Source organism: Herpailurus yagouaroundi, unplaced genomic scaffold (assembly GCF_014898765.1).
Source record: "Herpailurus yagouaroundi ecotype Mexico unplaced genomic scaffold, PumYag 221, whole genome shotgun sequence".
Lineage (NCBI taxonomy): Eukaryota > Metazoa > Chordata > Mammalia > Carnivora > Felidae > Herpailurus > Herpailurus yagouaroundi.
This window is the reverse complement of record NW_024412452.1, coordinates 10,290,339-10,314,208: the sequence shown is the minus strand read 5'-3', so window position 1 is coordinate 10,314,208 and position 23,870 is coordinate 10,290,339. Positions and strand designations below refer to the sequence as shown.

General features: G+C 40.5%; 1 protein-coding gene and 1 long non-coding RNA gene across 2 annotated transcripts in view; one reads left to right on the top strand and one right to left on the bottom strand.

The window, feature by feature from the left end:
• Positions 1 to 23,503, top strand: part of LOC121019253 (uncharacterized) — a 27,943-nt gene extending 4,440 nt beyond the window's left edge. Inside the window, exons 2-3 of the long non-coding RNA XR_005785510.1 lie at positions 17,913 to 18,043; positions 23,418 to 23,503. This is a non-coding gene — a long non-coding RNA (uncharacterized LOC121019253). The remainder of the gene's footprint in view (positions 1 to 17,912; positions 18,044 to 23,417) is intronic.
• On the bottom strand, positions 5,970 to 23,870 carry DUSP11 (dual specificity phosphatase 11). The gene is made up of 9 exons (XM_040458520.1): positions 23,633 to 23,870; positions 21,881 to 21,956; positions 18,842 to 18,973; positions 14,833 to 14,956; positions 10,942 to 11,002; positions 8,329 to 8,375; positions 7,978 to 8,053; positions 7,564 to 7,749; positions 5,970 to 6,442 (listed from the first exon to the last, which is right to left on the bottom strand). Exons 1-9 carry the CDS (start codon positions 23,731 to 23,733, stop codon positions 6,247 to 6,249), a joined length of 999 nt encoding a protein of 332 aa, XP_040314454.1. The 5' UTR covers positions 23,734 to 23,870; the 3' UTR covers positions 5,970 to 6,246.

Below are 23,870 nucleotides of genomic sequence, written 5' to 3'. Positions count from 1 at the left end.
AGAGAAAGGAGGGGGAAATTTGCTTGCCAGGCTCCCTCCTGCCCTCTATGTTCCATTAATTAAGGCTCCCCACAGTGGGAGCTGACTCCTCCACTCTTCTGATCATCCCTTCAGTGGCAGCTCAGAAAGCCAGATCCTGTGGCCTGCAGTATAGCATCTCCTGCAACTCTAAAGTGGATAAATGACATAAGAGAGAGGGCTGGTGTAGAGGCTATAAGGGCCATGCAGGCCCAGTGTAACTTGGGCTCTTGTAGCTTAGGGAATGCAATAAGGTTTGCTGGCAAGGCAAAAAAGGAGAGTGTGGGCCAGGAGGGAGATGGTGCCTTCTTCTTCTTCTTCTTTTTTTTTTTTCTTTTTTAAGTTTATTTATTTTGGGAGAGAGAAAGCACACAAGCAGGAGAGGGGCAGACAGAGGGAGAGGATCCCAAGCAGTCTCTGCACCGACAGCACAGAGCTGACACGGAGCTTAAACTCATGAACCATGAGATCACGACCTCAGCTGAAATCAGGAGTCAGACACTTAACAACTGAGCCATGCAAGTGCCCCCAGATGGCACCTTCATGAAGGAAGAGGGGATTGAGGGAATCTGAGACTGCTTGGAACCTGTGTGTCATGTAACAAGAGATATAAATGAAATGAATGCTAAATAGTGATACAAGATACCTTGTAGGAAAAGGAATGATTCAATAGTGGGTAGAGTTGGGGGAGAAGACTTTACTGAGATGGGCTTCAAGAAAGGGAATGATTTGCTTATAGATGCTGCAAAGCCATTACAGGCAAGGGAACAACCTGGAAGACAAAGACATGGTACCCATAAATGTTCAACAGAATGTACTCAGGAAATTGCCTGCACACTGAAGAATGGAGTAGAATATAGCAGAGTTGTGTTTTTGGTTTTTTTTTAGTGTTTATTTTTGAGAGACAGAGAGACAAAGCACCAGTGGGGGAGGGGCAGAGAGAAAGGGAGACAGAATCTGAAGCAGGCTCCAAGCTCTGAGTGGTCAGCACAGAGCCCGATGCGCGGCTCGAACTCACAAACTGTGAGATCATGACCTGAGCCGAACTCAGATGCTTAACCGATTGAGTCACCCAGGTGCCCCTAGCAGAGGTTTTAAAATCAGCTCAGAGTCAGATCACAGAAGGCCTTGACAGGGAGTTGGACGTGGACTCCAAAGGCCACGACCATCCAAAATTTCCAAGAGGGGAATAACACAATGAGCTTGTTTTCAGGACATAATTCTGGGGGCAGTTGTTAGAACTACGTTAGAAAGGTGGTTCAGACAGGTTCCTAGGTGGGGTCTCCCTGCACATCAAGAGTGCTTGTGGCTGACATTACAGGGCCAAATCATGACTTAGGACGCTCAATGGCCCATGCTCCTGGGACATACTTCCTACCCAAAATAAAAGTAAAGAAATTTTTACTGATTAAAAACTCACAAGAGAATGGGAGAGATACCAAATGGTAGATGAGAGAGAGAGAGAGAGAGCAATAAAATTATTGTCAAATGGAGAAAAATAAAATCTAAATGTGTGTGGCAAGGGGAAAGTAAACAAAAAGCAAATTGACATTATTACAACTCCACCATGAGACAACCAGAGCTGCCATCAGTTTTGAGGGCTTCAATCTTTTTTTTTTTTTTTTAAGTAGGATGCATGTCCAGCACAGACCCCAACAGGGGTCCTGAACTCATGACCCTGAGATCAAGACCTGAGCTGAAATCAAGGGCCAGATGCTCAACCAACTGAGCCACCCAGGTGTGCTAGGGCCTCAATCTTAAGTACAAAAAGATGGGCAAAGGTCACCAAATATTTCAATAACACCTCTGAGAGACAGGCATCAACAAACAGACAAACAAAAAGAAAACAGGTGATTCAGGAAACAGAAGGAACCTAAAAATAATTGATAACTTTGGAGAGAGAGAATACGTTCATTTAAAAAAAAAAGTGCTTGGAAAAAAAGGCATTCAGAACATAATATATGGAAGGTAGAAAATAAAGCTGAAGAAATTCTCCTGATTAAAAAAAAAAGCCAAAAAGTTAAAAATGGAAAATAAGAGGAAAAGAATAATTAATTTGGAGGTACATTAAAAAAACATCCAATGTTCAACTAATAGAAGTTCCTGAAATAGAAAGGATAAAACTGGAAGAAAATTTCCCAGGACTGATACATACAACTTGCCAGGCTGAAAGGGCTCACTAAGTATATAGTGTTGCAAATTTTAAAATACCCACATTTTTAGACATATGAAATTTCAGGACATTTGAGGTAAAGATCCTAAAGCTTTCACAGAGAAAAATTACAAGTCACAAATGAAAGTTCAGGAATCAGAACACAGGGTTTCAAGAGCAACAACAAAATGTGGGAAATAATGAATAAATGCATTTAAAAGTGCCTACATACAAGTCTATAGCCTAGCAAATTATCAACGGGGTTGAAGAATAAAATAAAACCCATTTCAGACATGCAAAAGTCTTGAAAAATTTACATCCCATTAACTCTCCCTGGGAAGCTATAGAGGGATATATTCCCCCAAGCAGGGAAGTGCACCATGAAAGTCTCAGCTATGGGGCCCAGGAAATAAAAGAGGAGTATAAGAAATGACCAGAGTGACAGTGAAAAGGAATCCCAGGAGAACAGCTATGCTCCAGATATAGAGAACTATCAAGCTTCCCATCATGGGCTGAGTTGTGCCATCCCCCCATTCCCAACAAATTCAAATGTTGAAGTCACCCTAAACTTCAGGACCTCAGAATGTGACTTGGAGGGTCTTTATTATTATTTTTAATGTTTATTTATTCTGAGAGAGACAGAGTATAGCAGGGGAGGGGCAGAAAGAGAGGGAGAGAGAGAATCCCAAGCAGACTCCACACTGTTAGTGCAGAGCCCAACACGGGGCTCGAACTCATGAACCAAGAAATCATGACCTGACTGAAATCAAGAGTCAGATGCTTAACTGACTGAGCCACCAAGGTGCCCCTGGAGATAGGGTCTTTAAAGAGGCAATACGTCAGGGCACCTAGGTGGCTCAGTTGGTTCAGTGTCTGACTTCAGCTCGGGTCACAATCTCACAGTTTGTAGGTTCGAGCCCCACATTGGGCTCGCTGCTGTCAGCCTGTCAGCACAGAACCCACTTATGATCCTCTGTCTCCCTCTCTCTGTTCCTCCCCTACTTGCGCTCTGCCCAAAATAAATAAATATTTAAAAATAAATAAAGAGGTAATACGTTTAAATGAGGTGGTAAGCATGGGCACTAATGCAATACCACTGGTGTACTTATAAGAAGAGGGAATCTGGACAGTCACAGATGGAGGACCATACCAGGACAAAGGGAGAAGACTGCTGTCTGTAAACACAGAAGAGACCAACCTTGCTGGCACCTTGAGCTCAGATGTCTGGCCCCTTGAGCCGTGAGAAAATAAATTCCTGTTGTTGAAGCTGCCCAGTCTGGTACTTTGTTAAGGCAGCCTGAGCACACGAATATAGCATCCAACCTGGAAAAGACCAAGAGGGCTCCAGGAAAGATTTCAAACAAAAAAGGATCTGCATCTATCATATCTGTATGAGAACGTTACAGTGGTGTTGGGATTTGGGGGATGAACCAGTAAGAGGTGCAGGGAAAAGCAGCAAACAAACAAGGCAAAATGAGGACAGAAGCTATAGAAGAGAGGAACAGAATCCCGGCATGCTGTGGCTCAGAGGTGAACAACAGCTGCCTAGTAAACATGAACCTGGAATACTGACTGAACCATAAATTGGGAAATATACTGAAGGGATGAGGGAATAGAAGTGTGCATGTGGGTAAGTGATGTGTATGAACTAAATCCTCATCTTCCACAGCAGGAGGGTAACAGGTAGCATCACAAATGGAAAAATCAACAAGTGGCTAAATAAGCATAGTATTTAAACATGAAGGCAAATACTAGAAGATAATGCAAAACTACTCAGTGTTTGGGGAGTGATAGCCGGGGGTAGGGCAGACAGGGAACTATCCTTTTCCATGGTAATCTCAGTAGAACTATTTGAATTTTTTTTTTTAATTTTTAAATTTATTTATTTTGAGAGAGAGAGGGCACAAGACGGGGAGGAACATAGAGGGAAGGAGAAAAAGAATCCCAAACAGGCCCTGTGCTGTCAGCGTAGAGCCTGATGTAGGGCTCAAACTCACGAACCATCTCCAACTCACGAACCGCGAGATCATGACCTGAGCCAAAGTCGAGAGTTGGATGCTTAACTGACTGAGCCATCCAGGTACGCCAGACTACTCATACATTTTTTTAAAATAAAAATGAAAACTCTAAAAGCTTAAAAGGCCCCTGAAGACCTCTGAAAAAAAAAGGGAGTCGCTGGTCCCTTTTGCCAGAGGTCTTAACAATGGTGTGGTGTGAGTGGAAGCCACAACTCTAGTGTGGTGCAGAATGAGACGTGAGATAGCAAACGGAGACTAATTTTTTTTTTTTTTAACAAACCATGTTGACAACTGAAAGGGAAGGGGACAGAGGGCATGATAGGGTCACATGTTTCGAAGGTAGCAGTACTTATAATGATGGCACTTGTGCTGGCAATGTCCTCCTTAGAAACTGCTTGCCAAGGAAAACTATCAGCGAAGCTGGATTCCCATACCTGCCCCTGCTTGTTCTTTCACGCCTCACCAGTTGTCTTGCTCCAATTTCAGTCCAAGTGAGCCTTCATGATGTATCCTGGGGAACAATTCTGCAAGAGCAACCTTTTAGCAAGAAGAACTACATGTGTCAGGCACAGGAACCTGTCATGAGCCATCACTTAGATGAAGGGTAGCAGCCTGACTAAGCTAATTAGACACGGACCAGGGCACTGGTTGAACTAGAAGAGCACTTCCTGAGAGTCAGGTTCCACATGTTGGTATGTAACAGAGCATAAAGAAAATACCTATCACATGCAGCACGAGACATTCTAGGATACAAATCTTCAAAGTCAGAGGCTTTAAAAAAATGAAGCCAGGTCACCCAGGTATTCACCAAGTATCTACGGAGGCTTGGATGTCATGTTAGTGAGGCACTTTCTTGAGCAAACTAAGGTCTCTGGCTTCTTTGCAACTCAGAATATTTAACACCTCCCAAGTGATCCATCTGCATGTTCCAGAGGTATACCAGCGGAAAAGAACTTAGAAGTCAAGATCAAGGCACCACTCTGCTGTGAGGCAAGTGGAAAAAGATCCCAGTAGGTTTATGTTCAACAGAGAAGCAATAACACAAGGAGCCATGCTTGTCGTCTACAAGTTTTCCTATATCTCAGGCTTTAAATGTTGTATCCTCTTCTGTTCATTAAAGAACTTTTATGGTCTATAAAAGTTTTCCAGTTTACCAAATAGTTCTACTCAGTAGATAACAATTACCCTGTCAGGCAAATTCCCCAGCATTCTGGTTTCTCAATCAGTTTCTCGCCCAACTGATAGTCAATTCCTAAAAGTTTACCCATTCCTGTGTTAGATGGCATATCTGACAATTCAGTGAAAGAAGTTGGTCAAATCCTACAACAGGCTTCCAAAGAAAGAAATGTCTAATCACAAAAATACAATTACTAATTTCAAGTAGTGATTAGGTTCTAAGAAAATGGTTGGACTCTTAGGTAGATTGTAACAGAAATCTTGAACGGTTAGGGGGAAAAAAAGATACCCTTAATGATTGGGTCATTAATATAATATGAGAAGAACACTAAAAATTTCTGCACATACACTCCTATCACAAAATTGGTCAGAAGGAAATCATGGATAAAGACAGCATTTTAAGTTTTACTTAATTATTTCGAGAGTGAGAGCGTGAGAGGCGGTGGGGGGGGGGGGGCCCAGGCAGGCTCCACACTGTCAGCACAGAGCCCAACGCACAGCTTGATCTCACAAACTGTGAGATCATGACCTGAGCTGAAATCAAGAGTCAGACATTTAAATGAACCACCCAGGCACCCCAAGAAAACAGAATTTTTGAAAAATAATTCACGAGGGAAATTCTTTATTACTTTATCAGTTCTAAAATATCATCTTCTTTAAAAAAATTTAAGACTGAATGACAGATTATTTCCTTTACTGTTGTAAATACTGCAAATTTCTCATCAAAGAGGTAAGTATCAATGTAATTTTTCCTTAAGTTTGAACACATGAGGGAGGAATGAAGCAGATTATAAACCTCATTTGATCTGATCTTCTAAAAAGTCACTCCAGCTGTCTTCAGCCTTGCTCTATCCACAGAGAGATTTCCAGGATAGGTTTGTGTCATTCGGTCCATCCACAATAGGCTGGATAGGATAGTCCGTAGTAAGTGCCAGGATACCACCTTTTATTCTGGGCTACTTGACTGGCATTTGGCATTACATTCCAAGAGTACCTCAATTGTGAATAGTCCTCTCCAGGGGGCCCAGGAGGAGGGATATGGCCTCTCTGGGAAACATTTTGATTCTGTGAAAATTTTCTTAAACAAACAAACAAAAAAGCAATTAATTATTATTAGTTTAATAAAATATATAAGCTTTATAAAATAATACACAGATATTCTGGCTCTACTGTTTTCTACCTTATAACCTTAGCAGATAAGTTGCTTAATCTTTGGATTTCTTAGTTCTTTATAAAATGGAGCCAATACCTTCCATCTTCATGGGTTGTTTTCAAGGTAAATTAAGACAACATAATTAAATTACCTACCACAACACCTTGGCACATGGTAGGTTTCCAGGAGCCATTCCACTTTTCCCTACACAGATAAATGCCCACACTTTTCTAATCAAATACTTTCTCCCCAAGTCTGGCAGAGTTGACATGAGACAGAATAAGGTATTTATTTTTAAAAACAGGAAGCTGCTTTCACTTTAAATACATATGTAAATTAGTTATAAAGTATAGAATTCTAGGGGTGCCTGGGTGGCGCAGTCGGTTAAGCGTCCGACTTCAGCCAGGTCACGATCTCGCGGTCCGTGAGTTCGAGCCCCGCGTCGGGCTCTGGGCTGATGGCTCAGAGCCTGGAGCCTGTTTCCGATTCTGTGTCTCCCTCTCTCTCTGCCCCTCCCCCGTTCATGCTCTGTCTCTCTCTGTCCCAAAAATAAATAAAAAATGTTGAAAAAAAAAATTAAAAAAAAATTAATTATGGGACATGTAACAAATTTGGAAAATTAAGATTGAAGTTTAATTGTTTCAAAAGCAAGATCAGTAAATATATCATACTGGAGTTTCACTACTTTCTCTATAATCTGTATTTACTCTTAAATAACACCCTTCCTTATTCTGTAAACTTTACCACTATTAATGCAGCCTAAGAATGCAAGATCCTGTTTGGTAATCACATCAAATTGTTGGCTTAAACTAAGTTTAGAATCAATGAAATTTTCTAAGGCATTTTTCAACTGCCTCTGAAAAGTCACATATTCCCCCATCTTGTACTTGATTTTTCAGCTCTAAATGCAAAATATGGAGCAAATGATACCTCCTGGTTGACACTGATCATCCAGAAAACGCAATTCCTCACCATTGCTATGTGTTTGCACTAAATTATGATATAAATTTCTATTTCAATTCCAGAAAAGTAGACAGAACAGATACCTTACTGACTGCTGCAGATCTTGGGTCTGGCTGTGGAAATGCCAAGAAGGTACTGGATAGCCTTGGGTCTGATGTAGGTTATACCTCTGTCCTTGGTTAACAGACTTAATAGTGGTGTGGACTGGTTCCATCATATGTGTTGCGGCTTCAAAACCACTTGATCTGGATACACTGGAATCCCAACTCCTCAAAGAGAACATTTCCACACGGTATTACTGGCTTCCAAATTTAGTAGCCAACTTAGTAACGACATTTTGGTCCATGAAAATAACAATGCCATCCTCCCCCACTTCTCTCCTTGTTTAGATTCCCCAAGCAAGCAAGTAAGCCTCAGGGAGAGTGGATATGTACAGCTGAAATAATCTACAAACATATCTCCCTAACCACAAACCTCACATAAAAAATGCAACGTACCTTCTGATGGGGCCCTTCTGAAGGTCTTCAATATAATTTTGTCTTTCCAAGCAATGTCCACGGCACCTATTGAATACTGAGGAGTGGAAGAACTGTTAGAAATAACTGTACAAAAAGCAAGTCTTTTACAGAGAAAGTAGATCGAAGCTGAAATCCACTGATGAATTATTCAAGCTGTTATACCTCACTATTTCCAGATACATCCCTTTATAAACTTTTGGCAAAAGACTGTATTATGTCACAGCAAATGAATTACAAACATTTCTTTTTTCCAAAATTTGAGAAATACATCCACATTTCCAACTTCAACTTTTATAAAAAGGGAAAAATAGTGACAACACTCATACTTACATTCAATTGCATCATCTGGCCTCATGCCTTCTACATCAATCAAATATCTAACAAAACAACATAACTGAGTCATTTATATGTAAGAAGAAAGAAATCAAGTTTATTCAAAAGAGGTCCAATTTCATTTACAAATACAGATATAAAAACCCTAAGAAAGTATCAGCACATCTAATCCAATAATTACTCAAGAATGATATACTATGACCACAAAAAGACTTCATTCCAAGGATGCAAGGATGAGCCAACTTTAGAAAATCTATTAATGTAATTAACAATTTAGTTAGTAAGTGAAAGAAGAAAAAAGTGAAAGAAGAAATTTAGTTAGTAAGTGAAAGAAGAAAAGAAAAGAAGAAAGAAGAAAATACAGGAACAAATTGGTACTTGTTAAAAAGGCATCTGATAAAATACAATAGTCCTTTTTGATCAAAATGTTTTATATACTAGAAACAGAAGACTTACTTAATGTGACAGAGTATTTATTAGGAACCAACAAATAGGAAAAAACAAATTGGGAAAAATATTAACATCGTATCTAAACAATGCTATCTAACCAACTGTAAAGGGCCAGAAGCTTAGGAGTCACCACCACTGTCAGCCATTTCTTCCTCACCCTCATCTTCAACCCACAAATCCTAAAGATGATATTACCTGAGTATCTCTAGAATATGTCCACATCTTTCTACCAAAATGACCACCACACCCTCGTCCAAGTTACCATCATGCCCTGATTTCTACAAAAGCCTAACCTATCTTCTTGTTTCCACCTGCAGTGTAATCTCTACTCAGCAAAATAATCACTTGAAAATCCAAATTTGATTATATTCTCCACACCCTTAACAAAAAAAAGTTCAATGGTTTTCGATTACTCTGAAGATCAAGTCTAAAACCTTAAACACAGACCTGCGTGATCTAGTTCCTCCCCACACTCCATTTTAAACCTTTTTTTAAGTAATCTCTACATCCAATATGGGGCTTGAACTCACAAACCCAAGATCGAGTTGTATGCCCTTCTGACTGAACCAGCCAGATGCCCCTACAGCTCTATTTTAAACTTAAAAAAAAAAAACAAACCAAAAAACACCTCGGGGTGCCGACGTGGCTCAGACGCATAAGCGTCCAAATTTCAGCTCAGGGTCACGAGATCAAGCCCCACGTTGAGCACCCCAGAGTGTGGAGACTGCTTAAGATTCTCTCTCTGTGTCTCTCTGCCCCCACCCCCTGCTTGCACACTCTAAAATAAAAAAAAAAAAAAAAAAAAAAAAAAAGTAAAAGAAATCTCTCTACACCCAATGTAAGCCTCAAGTTCATGACTCCAAGATCAAGAGTCACATGCGCCTCTGAATGAGCCAGCCAGGTGCCCCTCCAGCTCAAACTCATGACCCCGAGATCAAGAGTCACTTGCTCTACCGACTTAGCCAGCCAGGTGCTCCCCGCTACCTTTTTTTTTAAACTTCAGCTCCATTTTAACACCATACTTCCCATGGCCCAGCCTCTCTGGCCTGTTCCTCCAACACAGCATACGCTTTCCTATTATCGGTCCTTGCTGTTCCTTATGCCCAGAATTCTCTCCCCAGAGTCCCTAATAGGTTAATACCTCATCATCCTTCAGATATCAGCTCCAACATCCCCACAGAAACTTTCTGTAATCTCCATGCTAAAGTCAAATCCTCCCTATTAATATGCCCTCCATGAACCATGTCCCTCTCCTTCTTGGCATTTGTCAGAGTTGTAATTCCACATGCATTTGTGTGATTCTTGCATGTCTATTCTCTCTCTAGACTTGTTAGAGTTCCCGAAGGCCAAGTCAAGTCTCTCAAGTCTTACTGCCAGCGTCTAGCACAGTGCTTACACATAACAGATGCTCAGTAAGTGTTTTCTGAATGAACAAATAGAAGTCAGTCCAGTGCAGCAGTCCTCAAAAAGCATAAAAGCATCAACTTGTGATTCAGAAATTCCATTCTAAAATTATCTCAAAAAACAGCATATACATTCAAATTTGTTCGTATAGGAATGTTCAATAGTTCAATGTTTTAAATATCAAGAATTTCTGACTTTTATGTTCATCAGTAAGCAAAGCAATACAGCCTTTAAAAAAGAATGAGGGGCACCTGGGTGGCTCAGTCAGTTAAACCTCCGACTTTGGCTCAGGGCATGATCTCGTGGTTCATGGGTTCCAGCCCAGTATCAGGCTCTGTGCTGACAGCTCGGAGCCTGGAGCCTGCTTTGGATTCTGTGTCTCTCTCTCTCTCTCTCTCTCCCCCTCCCACACTTGTGCTCTGTCTCTCTCTCAAAAATAAACATTTTTTTAAAAATTTTAAGAATGAGGTTCCCAAATACTTTCACAGGAAGATGTCCACCATGTTATATTATAAAACAGGATGTCTAAATATTATACCGTTAAATTACACATATATGCTTATTATCTGTCTGCATTTTTAAAGGCTGAAAAAATACGTATTCACTTATTACTGGTGGTAATCTTTGGGTGGGAAGCAAGACTTCTTTCTATTTCATACATTTCAAAGCTGACTGCATTTTTTGCAACTGGCTTGCACCTACTGTTGTACATGAAGCAACCTAAACACAGTCTGTCTCTTGGGGTTGGCAACTCACCTGCAGATGAGATAGCCAGTCCTGTTTAAACCATGAGTACAATGAACACCAATAAGTTTGTCTACAAAACAAGGAATACAGAGTTAAATAGGTGATGTAGATACACTAAAAACAAGTTCTCCAATTTTCTTTAGAGTACCATTTATTAGTTACCATAGCACTACCACTACCCTGAAAAGGAATAGCTGATGAGGAGTGAGTTATTTTAGGAACACACTAATAAAGAATCATTTAACATAAAGTCAAAATTCATGGTCTGGGAAATTTTGCTTCACACCCCTCTTACATGCAGTCGTGTAAACTGGAGACAGCCTCGTCAGGTAAAATGGCACCCAGACGAACCCAGCTGGCTTAATCTAGAATGCCTATCAGTAACTGATTAAATATAGAAAACGGGAGTGAAAAAGAAAACAGGCCACAAGAAAAATGAAATTTGTTTCGGAGTGAAATGAATGGAATGCTTTACTTTCAATGCCGAATATTAAAAAGAATAGTTTTGGTGGGACTCATGAGTTCCCAAAGCGCTTCCATTCCTCTGTCATTTGCTGCTCCACACATGCCACAGTCTATGTGCCCGTGAAGCCCCCAGTTGAGCAGCACTGTCGGTATTTTACAATGAAAAAAGCAAGAACGGGGGTGCCTAGGTGGTTCAATCGGTTAAGCGACTGACTTTGGCTCAGGTCATGACCTCATGGTTCATGAGGATCCTGTGTGGGGATCTGTGCTGACAGCTCGGAGCTGCTTCCAATTGGAGCCTGCTTCCAATTCTCTGTCTCCCTCTCTCTCTCTGCCCCTCCCCTGCTTGTGCCCTGTCTGTCTCTCTCTCTCAAAACTAAACATTAGAAAAATTAAAAAAGAAAAAGTGAGAACTGGAGACGTAAGGCCAAGCTGCACAGCAGGCAGACAGAACAAAGACTAGGATCAAGTCAAAGATTTTTCCAACTGTGCCACAGTATTTCTTAGTCCATCATTTAAAAAATTATATAAGGGGGCGCCTGGGTGGCTCAGTTGGTTGGGCGGCCGACTTCGGCTCAGGTCATGATCTCGCGGTCCATGAGTTTGAGCCCCACGTCGGGCTCTGTGCTGACAGCTCAGAGCCTGGAGCCTGTTTCAGATTCTGTGTCTCCCTCTCTCTGACCCTCCCCCGTTCATGCTCTGTCTCTCTCTGTCTCAAAAATAAATAAACGTTAAAAAAAAATTCTTAAAAATTATATAAGAAGTTAAATAAAAAACAATCACGTGTAGTTATCTCGGCAAAATTTATGTCTGTGACTAGGAAGTGTCTGGTAGGAAAGCACATGGCCTCCCCTGCCTGGGTGACCACCTCCCTACCTCTAAATCTCATCTATTTCAAGTGATTCTCCATATGGAAGATGTGAACTTAAAATACAAACTCGCAGGGTTGCTCCCTTGCTGAAAAACCTCCATTTAGCACAGAATAAAGCCCAAACTTTTAACACAGCATTTAGAACTCTTCATAAACAGTACCATCAACCTGGCTCTCCAACTGAACTGTAAGTCCACAAGGATTTGAACTAGGACTTACAAGGACCTACGTGACCCACCTCTTCTTGCCCCTGCCAACCTACCAGATCCCATTTTCTACTGCTCTGCCCTCACACCTTCCGCCTTCCAGCTACACTGGCCTCCTTCCTATTCCTCAAACATGCTGGGCACAGTCATGCCTCAGGGACTTTTGCACCTACTATTCCCTCTGCTTTGGAATACTCTGTCTCCCCCACCCCCCAAATATCCAATGGCTCCTCACTCCTTTTAAGGCTCTACTCAAATGACATCTTAATAGAGAGGCCTCCCCTGATCACCCAACACATTCCCTTACTTCTGTGTCCTATCTGTTTTTTTCCAAAGCACTTCTCACCATCTGACATTTCAGAGTTACTTATTTATCCCTCTCCCCCACTAGAATGCAAAGTATAAAAGAGCAGGAGCTTTCTTCTGTTCCTGCTTCCCAAAACAGTGCCTTCAACTTTGAAGGTGTCCTCTAAATACCTGTTGAAAATGAACATATGAATTCTACACCCTTTCACACGACCCTCTAGTCACACCAGAGGCTGCCGCTCCCCGGCACAAGTTCAAGCCCTGTGCCTTTGGCACTTGTTCCCCAAACCTGGGCTGTCCTTTCCTCATTCTGGCAAAGTCCTCTTCCCCACAGCCCAACTCAAATGCTCCTGTCTCCTCGGTCAGGCCTTCCTCAACCTCTCCTCCATATTCCTGTTGCACTTAATTCTTTTGTTATAATTAATCCATTGTCTTAATTACCACATGTTTATCTTCCTAGGGAAGTTTCTAATGAACAGAGAATGCTATCACCTCTGTATCCCATGCCCTACCAACAAACCTCAGTGTTTACTGACTCCATTTATTTTCTGAGTCTCTACCAGTTCTAGGGAGTGGACAGTGTAGTGTCCTCCTCTTCTTCAGGGAGCCTGGAATCTGTGGGAGGGGACGCTTAGAACAGAGGTAGACAAAATGGATCATAAACAAGGTCCCAAGACTGCTAGAGCAGAGAGCACAGTGAAGTCAGCACCATACAAGCAGAAGACCGACATGGTGTAACACGTGAACAAACAAGATTTACAAACGTGTTCACGTGTACTCATACGGATCTTCTAACCCTCGCAGAACAGATGGAATACTATATACAGTTCCACACAAAGGAGCCCTGAAGCAGCGAGTAGGCTGGCCGCTGCACCCTAACATCTTACACAGTCATGTTTCTGACACAAGTTAATATAAATCGGATTATTTACCTCCTCCATAAATGACGTGGCTGTCAGAAGCAAGGCCAAGCCCGTGAAGTTTTAAAGTTAAAGTACAGGAAAGATCTGGGAACAAGGCTTAAGATATTTAAGTGCTAATGCCTGCATTAGGCAACCACGTTATAGTGTGAAAAATTATCTTAAAATTCTTGTCTCTTTCTACCTGTCATCTCCCAGCCCCTATCTTCTCACCTGCATCTCTATTCTTTCTCCCCTACTTCCTGTTTGTGTGTGTATGTGTACATATGTGGAATATTTACTGTCATATTTATGTAATAAAGCATACACTCCTCAAGCTAAATTTAGAAAGAGAACAAAATGAAGACTTTTTCCTGCAGGTCGGTGGCTTTTCAAAGACAAAAGATTCCTCAGTCTTAAAATATGGCAAATACCACATTCTTTCTGATGGCCAGGTGCCGGAAATAGTTAAGTGGATCCTTAAAATTAAGACACTAATAGCTTAATAAGATCTATTTTCAACAGAGTAAGGTAGATCTTAAAGCAGAAATAAGAAACACCAGCCTTTTAAAGTTCTTCCTGTCTGAATAAGAGGTGGTAGTGTCCTTCCTCAGTTGTACCCAAAGTGGAAAAACAGCAGAAACATCTTAAATACGCATGAGGAGGATGCCACTGCACTGATGCACTTTGCTTTGCTTTGCTTCTAGGGGTCTGTCTCATTCCAAACCTTTTCCTTTTGTTGTCTCTTTTATAGACCCTAAGACGTTGAGATATTTTTCCCCTTGTTTTCAGTGGAAGGTCACACAAGCCACACTCCCATACGCTTTGACGCAATACATCAGTTCTTAACCTTTCCCCCGTAACTCTCACCTCTGAACCAATAAATAAAAGAATGTGTTTATTTTATTATGTATTTCCCATTCAAAAGTTTTAGAGATGAGTGAGCTAGTTCACATTTCTCATTAAAACCACTTTTCAAACTAAATTGTTTGTGACCATACAAGGAAAAACTCACTCTATTAGCACCATCTGACATTTCTACCTTAACATTATCAAACACAACAGGCCTAATGTTAAAACTAAAAATTCCAACCCCATTCAAAATGCACACCAATGTTCAAGTAAGAGGGAAAAAAAACAACAACAAACTCACCATTGTCTTTATTTTCTTTCAAAAACTCATTAACAGCACATTTGAATTTAAAAATAGTGTCATCATCAGGCACCTGATGCCCAGTTGTATAAATTTTTAAGTAAGGAATAGTTTCTGGTAAGTCCTATAAGGCAAAACCATGAAAATGCATATTATTTCATTTGTAAGTAAAGAATTAAAAATTAGAGAAGCCAGAATATAAGCCAAGAGGTTACAATAAACATAGTTTGTCAGTAATTCTGATAAAAAAGACATTTTTTCCCAAGCTGCTTCAACCAGGAAGCATCATCTGATTTTTAGTAAATCTACAGAATGAGGGGGAAAAAAATGAAATCTACAGAATGGGTAGTCAATAGGATACAAAACTGAAAGCCAAGTCCATTTAAATGAATGCATAAAAACTAAAAATTATATGAATAGTTCTACTTAATATTTTATATTTTGAGAGTCATAAAGCCGCTGTGATTTAAGTAGAATAGTAGAACAGAGTCAGAAAAACTTGGATTTGAACTGTGAGACTGAGCAAATTTCAGGCACTGTTGAGAGCTGGTATTCTCAGGGGCAGGAGAAATCAGACACCAATAAAAGAAGAGGTTAAGGGGCGCCTGGGTGGCTCAGTCGGTTGAGCCTCCAACTTCAGCTCAGGTCACGATCTCATGGTACATGAGTTCGAGCCCCACATTGGGCTCTGGGCTGATGGCTCAGAGCCTGGGGCCTGCTTCCGATTCTGTGTCTCCCTCTCTCTCTGCCCCTCACCCGTTCATGCTCTGTCTCTCTCTGTCTCAAAAATAAATAAACGTTAAAAAAAAAAAATTAAAAAAAAAAAAAGAAGAGGAGGTTAAGTGAAAATCCTATGGTTCTGAATTTAAATGGAAAGTAGCAACATGAATCTATGATTTATTTATATTAAAAACAAACACATATTTCCTAGCTCTGATCACAGAAAAAGCCTACAAACAACTGATGTCATATTCAGGAGCCATACTCAGAAGCTCCAGCTGGGCAAAGATAGGGCCTCAATTTGTGCCTCAAGGAGAATAACTTCACTGAAGTCCAAAATGATACAAAAAGTAAATAAATAAAACTCATTGGTCACCATCAGAGGATATTAGTGGATCAACTCATTATTTTGACACCTGTTAAATAAAAGGAAAGAAGCACATGCCTCTACAACTAGGCAACCAAACAGATGATGAGGGAAGCTTCTCTCGATAGAAATATGCCCAGCTAATAAATGAACAAGGGACAGAATTCACTATTTTTGAAGCCCCAAATGAATTAATGGATGTGGGTATCAGTCATCAGTGACTGTAATACCACAGAAAGAGATAATCACTTACAGGTCTCCACAGAAGAACACATCATAACCTATGAAGCTGTCTCGCAAAAAAAAAAAAAAAAAAAATTAAGTCTAATCTGGTCAAGCCTCTGGGTCCAACTACCAATTTACAGGAAATAAAAGACTGAAGAATATGTTAACACATGGGGAGGAAATCATCAAATCTAGATAGAACAAACTGGTTTCTTCAAAAATTAAAACTCAAGGGGGGAGAAAAAAGTATGTGAGAGAGACATGGAAGGAGAACTTACAGATTAAATAAGACTTCAGAGACCTAATAATCAAAGGCAAAGGGTGAATCTTATTTGGATTTAATTCAAACTTTTTTTTCTTTTTTATGTTTATTTATTTTTGAGAGAGAGAGACAGAGTGTAAGCAGGGGAAGGGCAGAGAGAGAGATAGGGAGACACAGAATCCAAAGCAGGCTCCAGGCTCTGAGCTGTCAGCACAGAGCCAGATGCAAGGCTTGAACTCACAAACCATGAGATCATGACCTGAGCCGAAGTCAGACGCTTAGCCGACTGAGCCACCCAGGCGCCCCTTAATTCAAACTCTTAAAAAACATTTTTTATGACATTTAGAAGAACTGAAAATTTGAGCACTGACTGGATATTTGATGTTAAATAATGACAGTAAGGAATAAAAGTCGTATATTTTAAATATATATACAAAAAATGTACAGGTGAAATTATATGCTATATAATACATGGGATCTGCTTCAAAATTATATGGAATGGGGTGAAACCAGAAGGTGTACAGATGAAACCCGACAGCATCAATTAATAGAGATTAAAGCTGGATGAGTTCATGGGTGTACAATGAATGCCCACAGTATTACGCCTACTTCTGTGTATGTTTAAAAGTTGTGGTAATTATTTAAAATATGACACTGGAGGGGTGCCTGGGTGGCTCAGTTGGTTAAGCGTCCGACTTCAGCTCAGATCATGATCTCACAGTTCTTGAGTTCAAGCCCCACATCAGGCTCTGTGCTGACAGCTCAGAGCCTGGAGACTGCTTCAGATTCTGTGTCTCCCTCTCTCTTTGCCCCTCCCCTGCTCATGCTGTCTCTGTCTCTCTCTCTCTCTCTCTCTCTCTCTCTCAAAAATAAGTAATAAAACATTAAAACCAAGAAACAAACATGCAAAAAACGACACTGGAAAAGTTTGGTGGTCTTAAAGGTTTCTAAACATAGAACTACCATATGATTCAATAACTGCACTCCTACCTAGACATGTAAAGGAGGTGAAAGCAGGAATCTGAACAACTATTGGTACATCAATGTTCACAGCAGTATTATTCACAATAGCCAAAAGGTGGAAACAACTCAAGTGTGCATCAACATGTGAAGAGATAAACAAAATATGGAATATTACTCAGCCGTGACAAGGAATGACATTTTGTTACATGTATGAAACTTGAAAACATTATGTTTAGTGAAGTAGGTGAGACACAAAAGGACAAATATTGTATGATTCCACTCCAGAGAGTAGCATACAGGTTACTTCCGCAGGAAGAGGAAATGACATTATTGTTTAATGAGTGCAGTTTTTGTTTAGGATGATGAAAAAGTTTTGGTTATAGGCAGTGATGATGGTGACACAATGTTGTGAATGTATTTAATGCCACAGAATTGGACACTTATGAATGGTTAAAATGATATTTACGTACAACTGGCCACACATACACACAAAAACAGGAATAACTGAATTTAAGTGTTAATTCTTCCTTTTTTGAGCCTCAGATTCATCATCTGTAAGATAAGCAGTTGGGATCATCTATCCTCTGAGCTTAGTGCAGAGCAAGCACTCAGGAGATACCAGTACTACTATACTTCATCAGCAAAGGACTGTTGTGAAGATTAACTACGATAAGGTATGTAAAAGTACTTTTTAAATGGCAAACTGTTTTACAAATCTATTTTCTAAATTTTTTAATTTATTTTGAGAGAGAGAGAAAGAGCATGAGCAGGGGAGGAGGGCCAGAGAGACAGAGAATCCCAAGCAGGCTCCGCACTGCCAGCAAAGAGCCCGATGCGGGACTCGAACTCACAAAACGTGAGATCATGAACTGAGCTAAAACCAAGAGTCAGACGCTTAACCAACTGAGCCACCCAGGCCCCCTACAAGTATTAATAAACGTTTAGTGTTACTGTCGTCCAAGGCCATGAAATTGGTCAGAAGGATAATTCCCTCACACTGATATGTCACATGGGCCAACAGATTATATGGGGTTCTGTTTTTTATCAGAGATATTAGGAAAAGGAAAGCATAAAACTTAGAGCTAATAGTGGTCTTTTACCATGATGTTTACATGCTCAGTCAACTGCTTAAAATAAGTGCTAAAGACACAGTGGATATTTACTTCTTTTCTTTTAGGCTGCTACTATTCTTACTAAAAATTTATTTCATTTTCAAAATATGGAACATGGAAGCTTATAGAATTTCTTAAGTACACACAGAGCCAACATTACAGTTCAATTCATGTCTTTAATCTCATTTTGAGACACCAATTAGAAGTATGTACTTAAGGAAACCGTTAACTTCCTTTTTTGAACTATTACCCGTGAAAATAAGCCAGGATTCACCTTAGTGTAAGATGATAACTACTGACTTACTAAGAATTATTATCGTATTGGGAAGTCGGTCCTTTTCAGTTAAAGGTTCCATTTACCTCTGGTTTATAATAGCGATGAGTGTATGTTAAGTCAATAATCAGTCCAAGTTCTTCATTCTGTTTTTGGAGTTTGTTAAAAAGATCCAAGGGGGAAAAACGTTCTTCTGGAGCAAGGTGCTTTTCAAAACTCTGTTAGAGAGAATGAAAGAAAAAGCAAACATGTGCTTAAAATCCTTTTCCATTTATTCAAGCCCTGTGATGCCAACACACAATGAAATTCAAAGAAAAGTTTCCACTCTGCTGGAATTTATAAGCTAGATTACAATCTTTTCTTCCAGAGATGAGGCGGGAGAAAGTAAGCTCATTTCTATGTATTTATTTCTGTGTTTACTTGTCTCATGTTGATCTCCTAACCAGACTGCAACTGCCAGAAGGCAGAGACTGCATCAATTCTGTCCATCAAATCTTCAGCTCCACCTGGCGCATCTATAACTACTTCTAAATACTTCCTGAATAGTTCTCTGTATGAACGGTGGCTTCTATTGCTAAATACTCTTTTACATATTTGGCTTATTTACCTACTCTGCTCATTGATCTGTTTGGTTATTCAAATGTCAGCCACACACTTTTTTTAAATTAATAGACTAGTTTTTAGAGCAGTTTTAGCTTCAGAGCAAAACTGAGCAGAAAGTAGAGTTCTTCTTATACCCTCTCTCCTTTACCCCACACAACTTTCCCCACCATCGACATTCCATACCTGTAAGGTCCACGTGTTACAATCGATGAACCAACATGGACATGTCGTTTTCAAGGTCCACAGTTTACATTACAAATCACTTTGTGTTGTACAGTCTACTGGTTTTGACCAAAGAATAACGACATGTGTTTATACTTACAGTATCACACAGAATAGTTTCCCTGCCCTAAAAATTGCCTGTGCTCAACACTTTTAACACAGCTTCCTATCTGACAGGGCTCCATGATCCCCTTCTCCCAGTATTCTTCTTTTTCAGAATTTTCCTGGTTATTTAGGTTTATTTTTCTCTATCAGTTTTAGAATCAATCTATTTGAGATGATGTTAAATTTATAATAAGTTAACTTAGGAAGATTTGACAGTTTGATGATATTAAGTCTTCCATGTAAAACTGTAAAAGTGTTGAAGAGTATATTAATTACAATGAGGCATACAATCTCTCCAGTAAGCTTCTTACAGACTTGGAGCTGATGAATCAAATATCCTCTCCAGTCATGTGAACAACAACTAACTTTAGGAAGCCTTCCTGTCTGTTACCATTTCCCCCTCCTTTGAATTCCTAGGTATTTCTGGCCATGGCATTCATGTGACACTTGACACACTCTATTTCGTATTCCGGTATGCATAAGAAGTGACTGTCAAGTGACTGCTTTTCTTTGGGTGACTTCCATAAAACACACAGGAACTCAATGTCACGTTTTGCTTCCTAACTCTACAGCATGAAAAGGAACTGCACTGGGGGGGGTGGGGGGTGGGGGGTGGGGGGGTGGTTATGCAGCTCTGTAATCCCCTGTACAGTGCCTAAACAATCCCAACGCTGAGCCAGATAACCTGAGTATACAGAGCTAGGAGGAGGCTTTTTGTCATGACATCATCCAGGAAAGATCTGTGGCTGTGTGGAGGAAGGGAAACGGAAGAGTCTTCCTGTTGTCTACCTTGCTGGTGTACTTTCAGGCAAGGGGCTACGCAGGGGCCCTTGTGGAAGCTCGGGAATCCACTTTTAGAGACCACTGGGTAAGGAGTTGAGGAATCAGGACAACTGCACAGAGAAAAGGAGGAATATAGGAGATAATTCGCAGCAGCTCCAAATGGGGGCTGGGAATGTCCATTCAATAAATATTTGTTAACGTTTACTATATGCCAAACATTATGCTTGGTGTTGATGGATGTGAATAAGAGCCATAAGATTATCTTTATGAGAAGACTAGTTTTTAAGTCCAGAGATGCAGAAGAACTGACACAGTAGATGAAAAAGGAACCCTGACCTATGAGTCACAAATTAAACAAAATCTCAACACATTCAAAGCGGCTTTTCCAGATACCAATCCATGCTATGCCGGGCAGTTTCATGAGTCTCTTCTTACTTTTTTTATATTGGTCAAATGCTTTCCTCACCTATTCCTTCCTGAGTTCTAACAAAGACACAGCTTTCAGAGTTTCCATGCTGAAATCGCGACCTTGCTAATCAAGGGCTTTTTATTTTTTAGTTATGATGATGGGAGTGAAGTAGTCTACCATTTAGTAAATGGGGGTCACAGATGCTAGAAATCTTGCCAAATTCAGAACAGTCCTACAAATGTGTCTCACACCTGAATGACTTTTGAATGTCCTATTCAACACCTCATATAGGTGAAAAACTGCGCATAGTTATCTAAGCCTTAGAACCTAACTCCATTTCACAAATAAACACAAGAGGTTTTCTGCAGAGTTTTAAAGTACATTGAATTTTCCAAGATAGTAATTACGTTTCAATCACATAAAAATTGTACTTTGTTTTATTTGAAAATCTACTAAGAGCTGTTCACTATCATGGAAATTTCTGACAGGCAGTAAAACCCACCTAGATCGGTCTGCATTTGCAGTGTTTGTATTCATGCTGCAAGTAACCAACTACTTTTGTATTTCTAATATAGTCATGCCCAAACATTTACATATTGAAATTAATTACATATTACTTTATTGTAAGTTACTTTATCTTATTTAGTGTTTACATTATAATTAGAGCATAAGTTGACTTTTTTTCTTTAAAATTAAGTAGCGAAGTAGTATTTAACTATAACTATTTCAGGATACTAAAGGGGATACACAACGTACTTGTTATTAAAAAGGGAAAATGGAGGGGTGCCTGGCTGCTCACTCGGAAGAGCAAGCGACTCTTGACCACAGAGTCATGCATTTGGCCCCTGCACTGGGTAGATTACTAAAAAAATAAAAATAAAAAATAATGAATAAAAACTTAAAAAAAAAAAAAAGGGAAGATGGAGCATGTCAGTGTTGAGAACCAGCATTCTATATCATGAATTCAGATTTGTGAAAGAATACTGAATTAACTTTTGCTTACCTTTTTCAAAGGAACTTTGAAAGCAATGAAACGAGTCCCAGGCATCCGTTGTCCAACTGGAAGATAGTCTTTCCACCTATTAATACATTTTTTGTTAGCCGAATTTTATGTTAGCCTGTACCCCAGCATAGAATGATGGCTCCTTGTAAATGGACACCATAGCCCACACAGACGTTCCCCTCTTCTCCCTGCTTTGAATTTTGCTGTTCCATGTACTCAACCCCACCTAGTATCAACTTATACTTTTCTAGACACAGGCAACAAAACAGTGCACAGGTCTCAACAAATAAGGAACATCGAAAACCAGACTTGTCCGGTATTTTCGTATCCCCAATAAAACCTAGCCCAGTCCTGAATACTCCGGTGTCATTACTGTATACCTGTTGATTAAAAGTTTAAATTCAATTCTTTGACTTGACAGTTTATTTTCAGTCCTTACACAACTGGTGCCATCAAATGCAGTCAGTAGGGAACTTCAAGTTCACATTTTAAAAGAAAACCTGATAGAAAAGGGACTGTGAACTTCACTTAATAATGTTAGGAGTCACAGTGAAGTCATATTTGAGCTGACTTCTGTAGGATGAGCTAGTTAACTAAGGTGAATTCAGTATAGCTGAAGCATAGAAAGTGAGGACAAAAGTGGCACAAGATGGGGCTGGAAAAGCAAGGGAAGAGTCTAGTCTATGCAGACTCTTAAAGACCATGGTAAAGAGTTTCTTTTTATTCTTAAAACCATGTTTTTGATTGATGTTTATGGGCAATAGTCCAACTAGTCTATTAAAAAGACTTCCTGTGGGGTGCCTGGGTGGCTCAGTTGGTTGAGCATCCAACTTCGGCTCAGGTCATGATCTCACGGCTCACGAGTTCGAGCCCCACATCGGGCGCTGTGTTGACAGCTCAGAGCCTGGAGTCTGCTTCAGATTCTGTGTCCCTCTCTCTCTCTGCCCTTCCCTCGCTCATGCTCTGTCTCTCTCTCAAGAATAAATTTAAAAAAAACATTAAAATTAAAAAAAATAAAAAATAAGTAACAAGACTTCTTGTATGAAGAATGGATTGGAAAGAGACAAGAGTTAGATATATGTACACTACTTAGGACCTAACTGCAATAGATCAGGCAAGTTCTGTATTAGGATGCTGACACAGTAAAGATATTCAGGAGATAAAATGAAGGGGACTTGATGTAGGAGATGGGAGGAAAGGAAGATTTCAAGGAATAAAAGAGTTCAATGCACACATGAGCAAAGTCTTAAAATTAATCATTTGCACAGAAGAAGCTATCTCAAATGAAACGTGTTAGGAAGCAAACCTATGCCCTCTGTGATTGCTGGAAACAATATAAATCAACTTTTTGGGAGGAAAGTTCGGATGTACTGGTGGTTTTTTTTCCACTCAAACTTGGTCCTCATTACTCACGTTTGCTGTGTCAAAACAACACAGCTCGAGGAACTGAGGGAGACTCCAATTTGGTAATTAAGGGGTGTCCCCGACACTGGCAGTCAGTCCCATCTTAAAAAGCCATTCCTGTGCATTTTAACAGAGAAGCAATGGCCAGAGCCTCGCTTTTAACGGAACGGGGAGAAATCAGAACCCAGCTGCTGTGGGCGGAGCAGCGTGAGGATCCATGCCTCCCAGCTTGGGTGGACGGGCCAAGCGCGTCGCGGGGACAGATACAGGTAAGAGACCACAAGACATGGAGCCCAGGCCGCCGAGCGCCCAAGTGGAGGGCCACGCCCAGGGGCCAGGGCAGATTACCTTTCCGGGACGTGGTTTCCGCCCCTCTTCTTGGTGGAGCGACGTCCAGAGTACGCGCGTCCTTGGCCCCAGCCGCCGCGGGCATGATGCCACTGGCTCATGTAGGCCCCAAGATGCCTCCCACCCAACAGCAAGAGAGTCAAAGCCGCCAGTCCAGCGCCTACGGTGCCAGAACAAGATGCCGGAGCGGAAGCGCCTAGGCAGCAACCCACGCAGTTCCCAGGCCCCTTGCAACTGC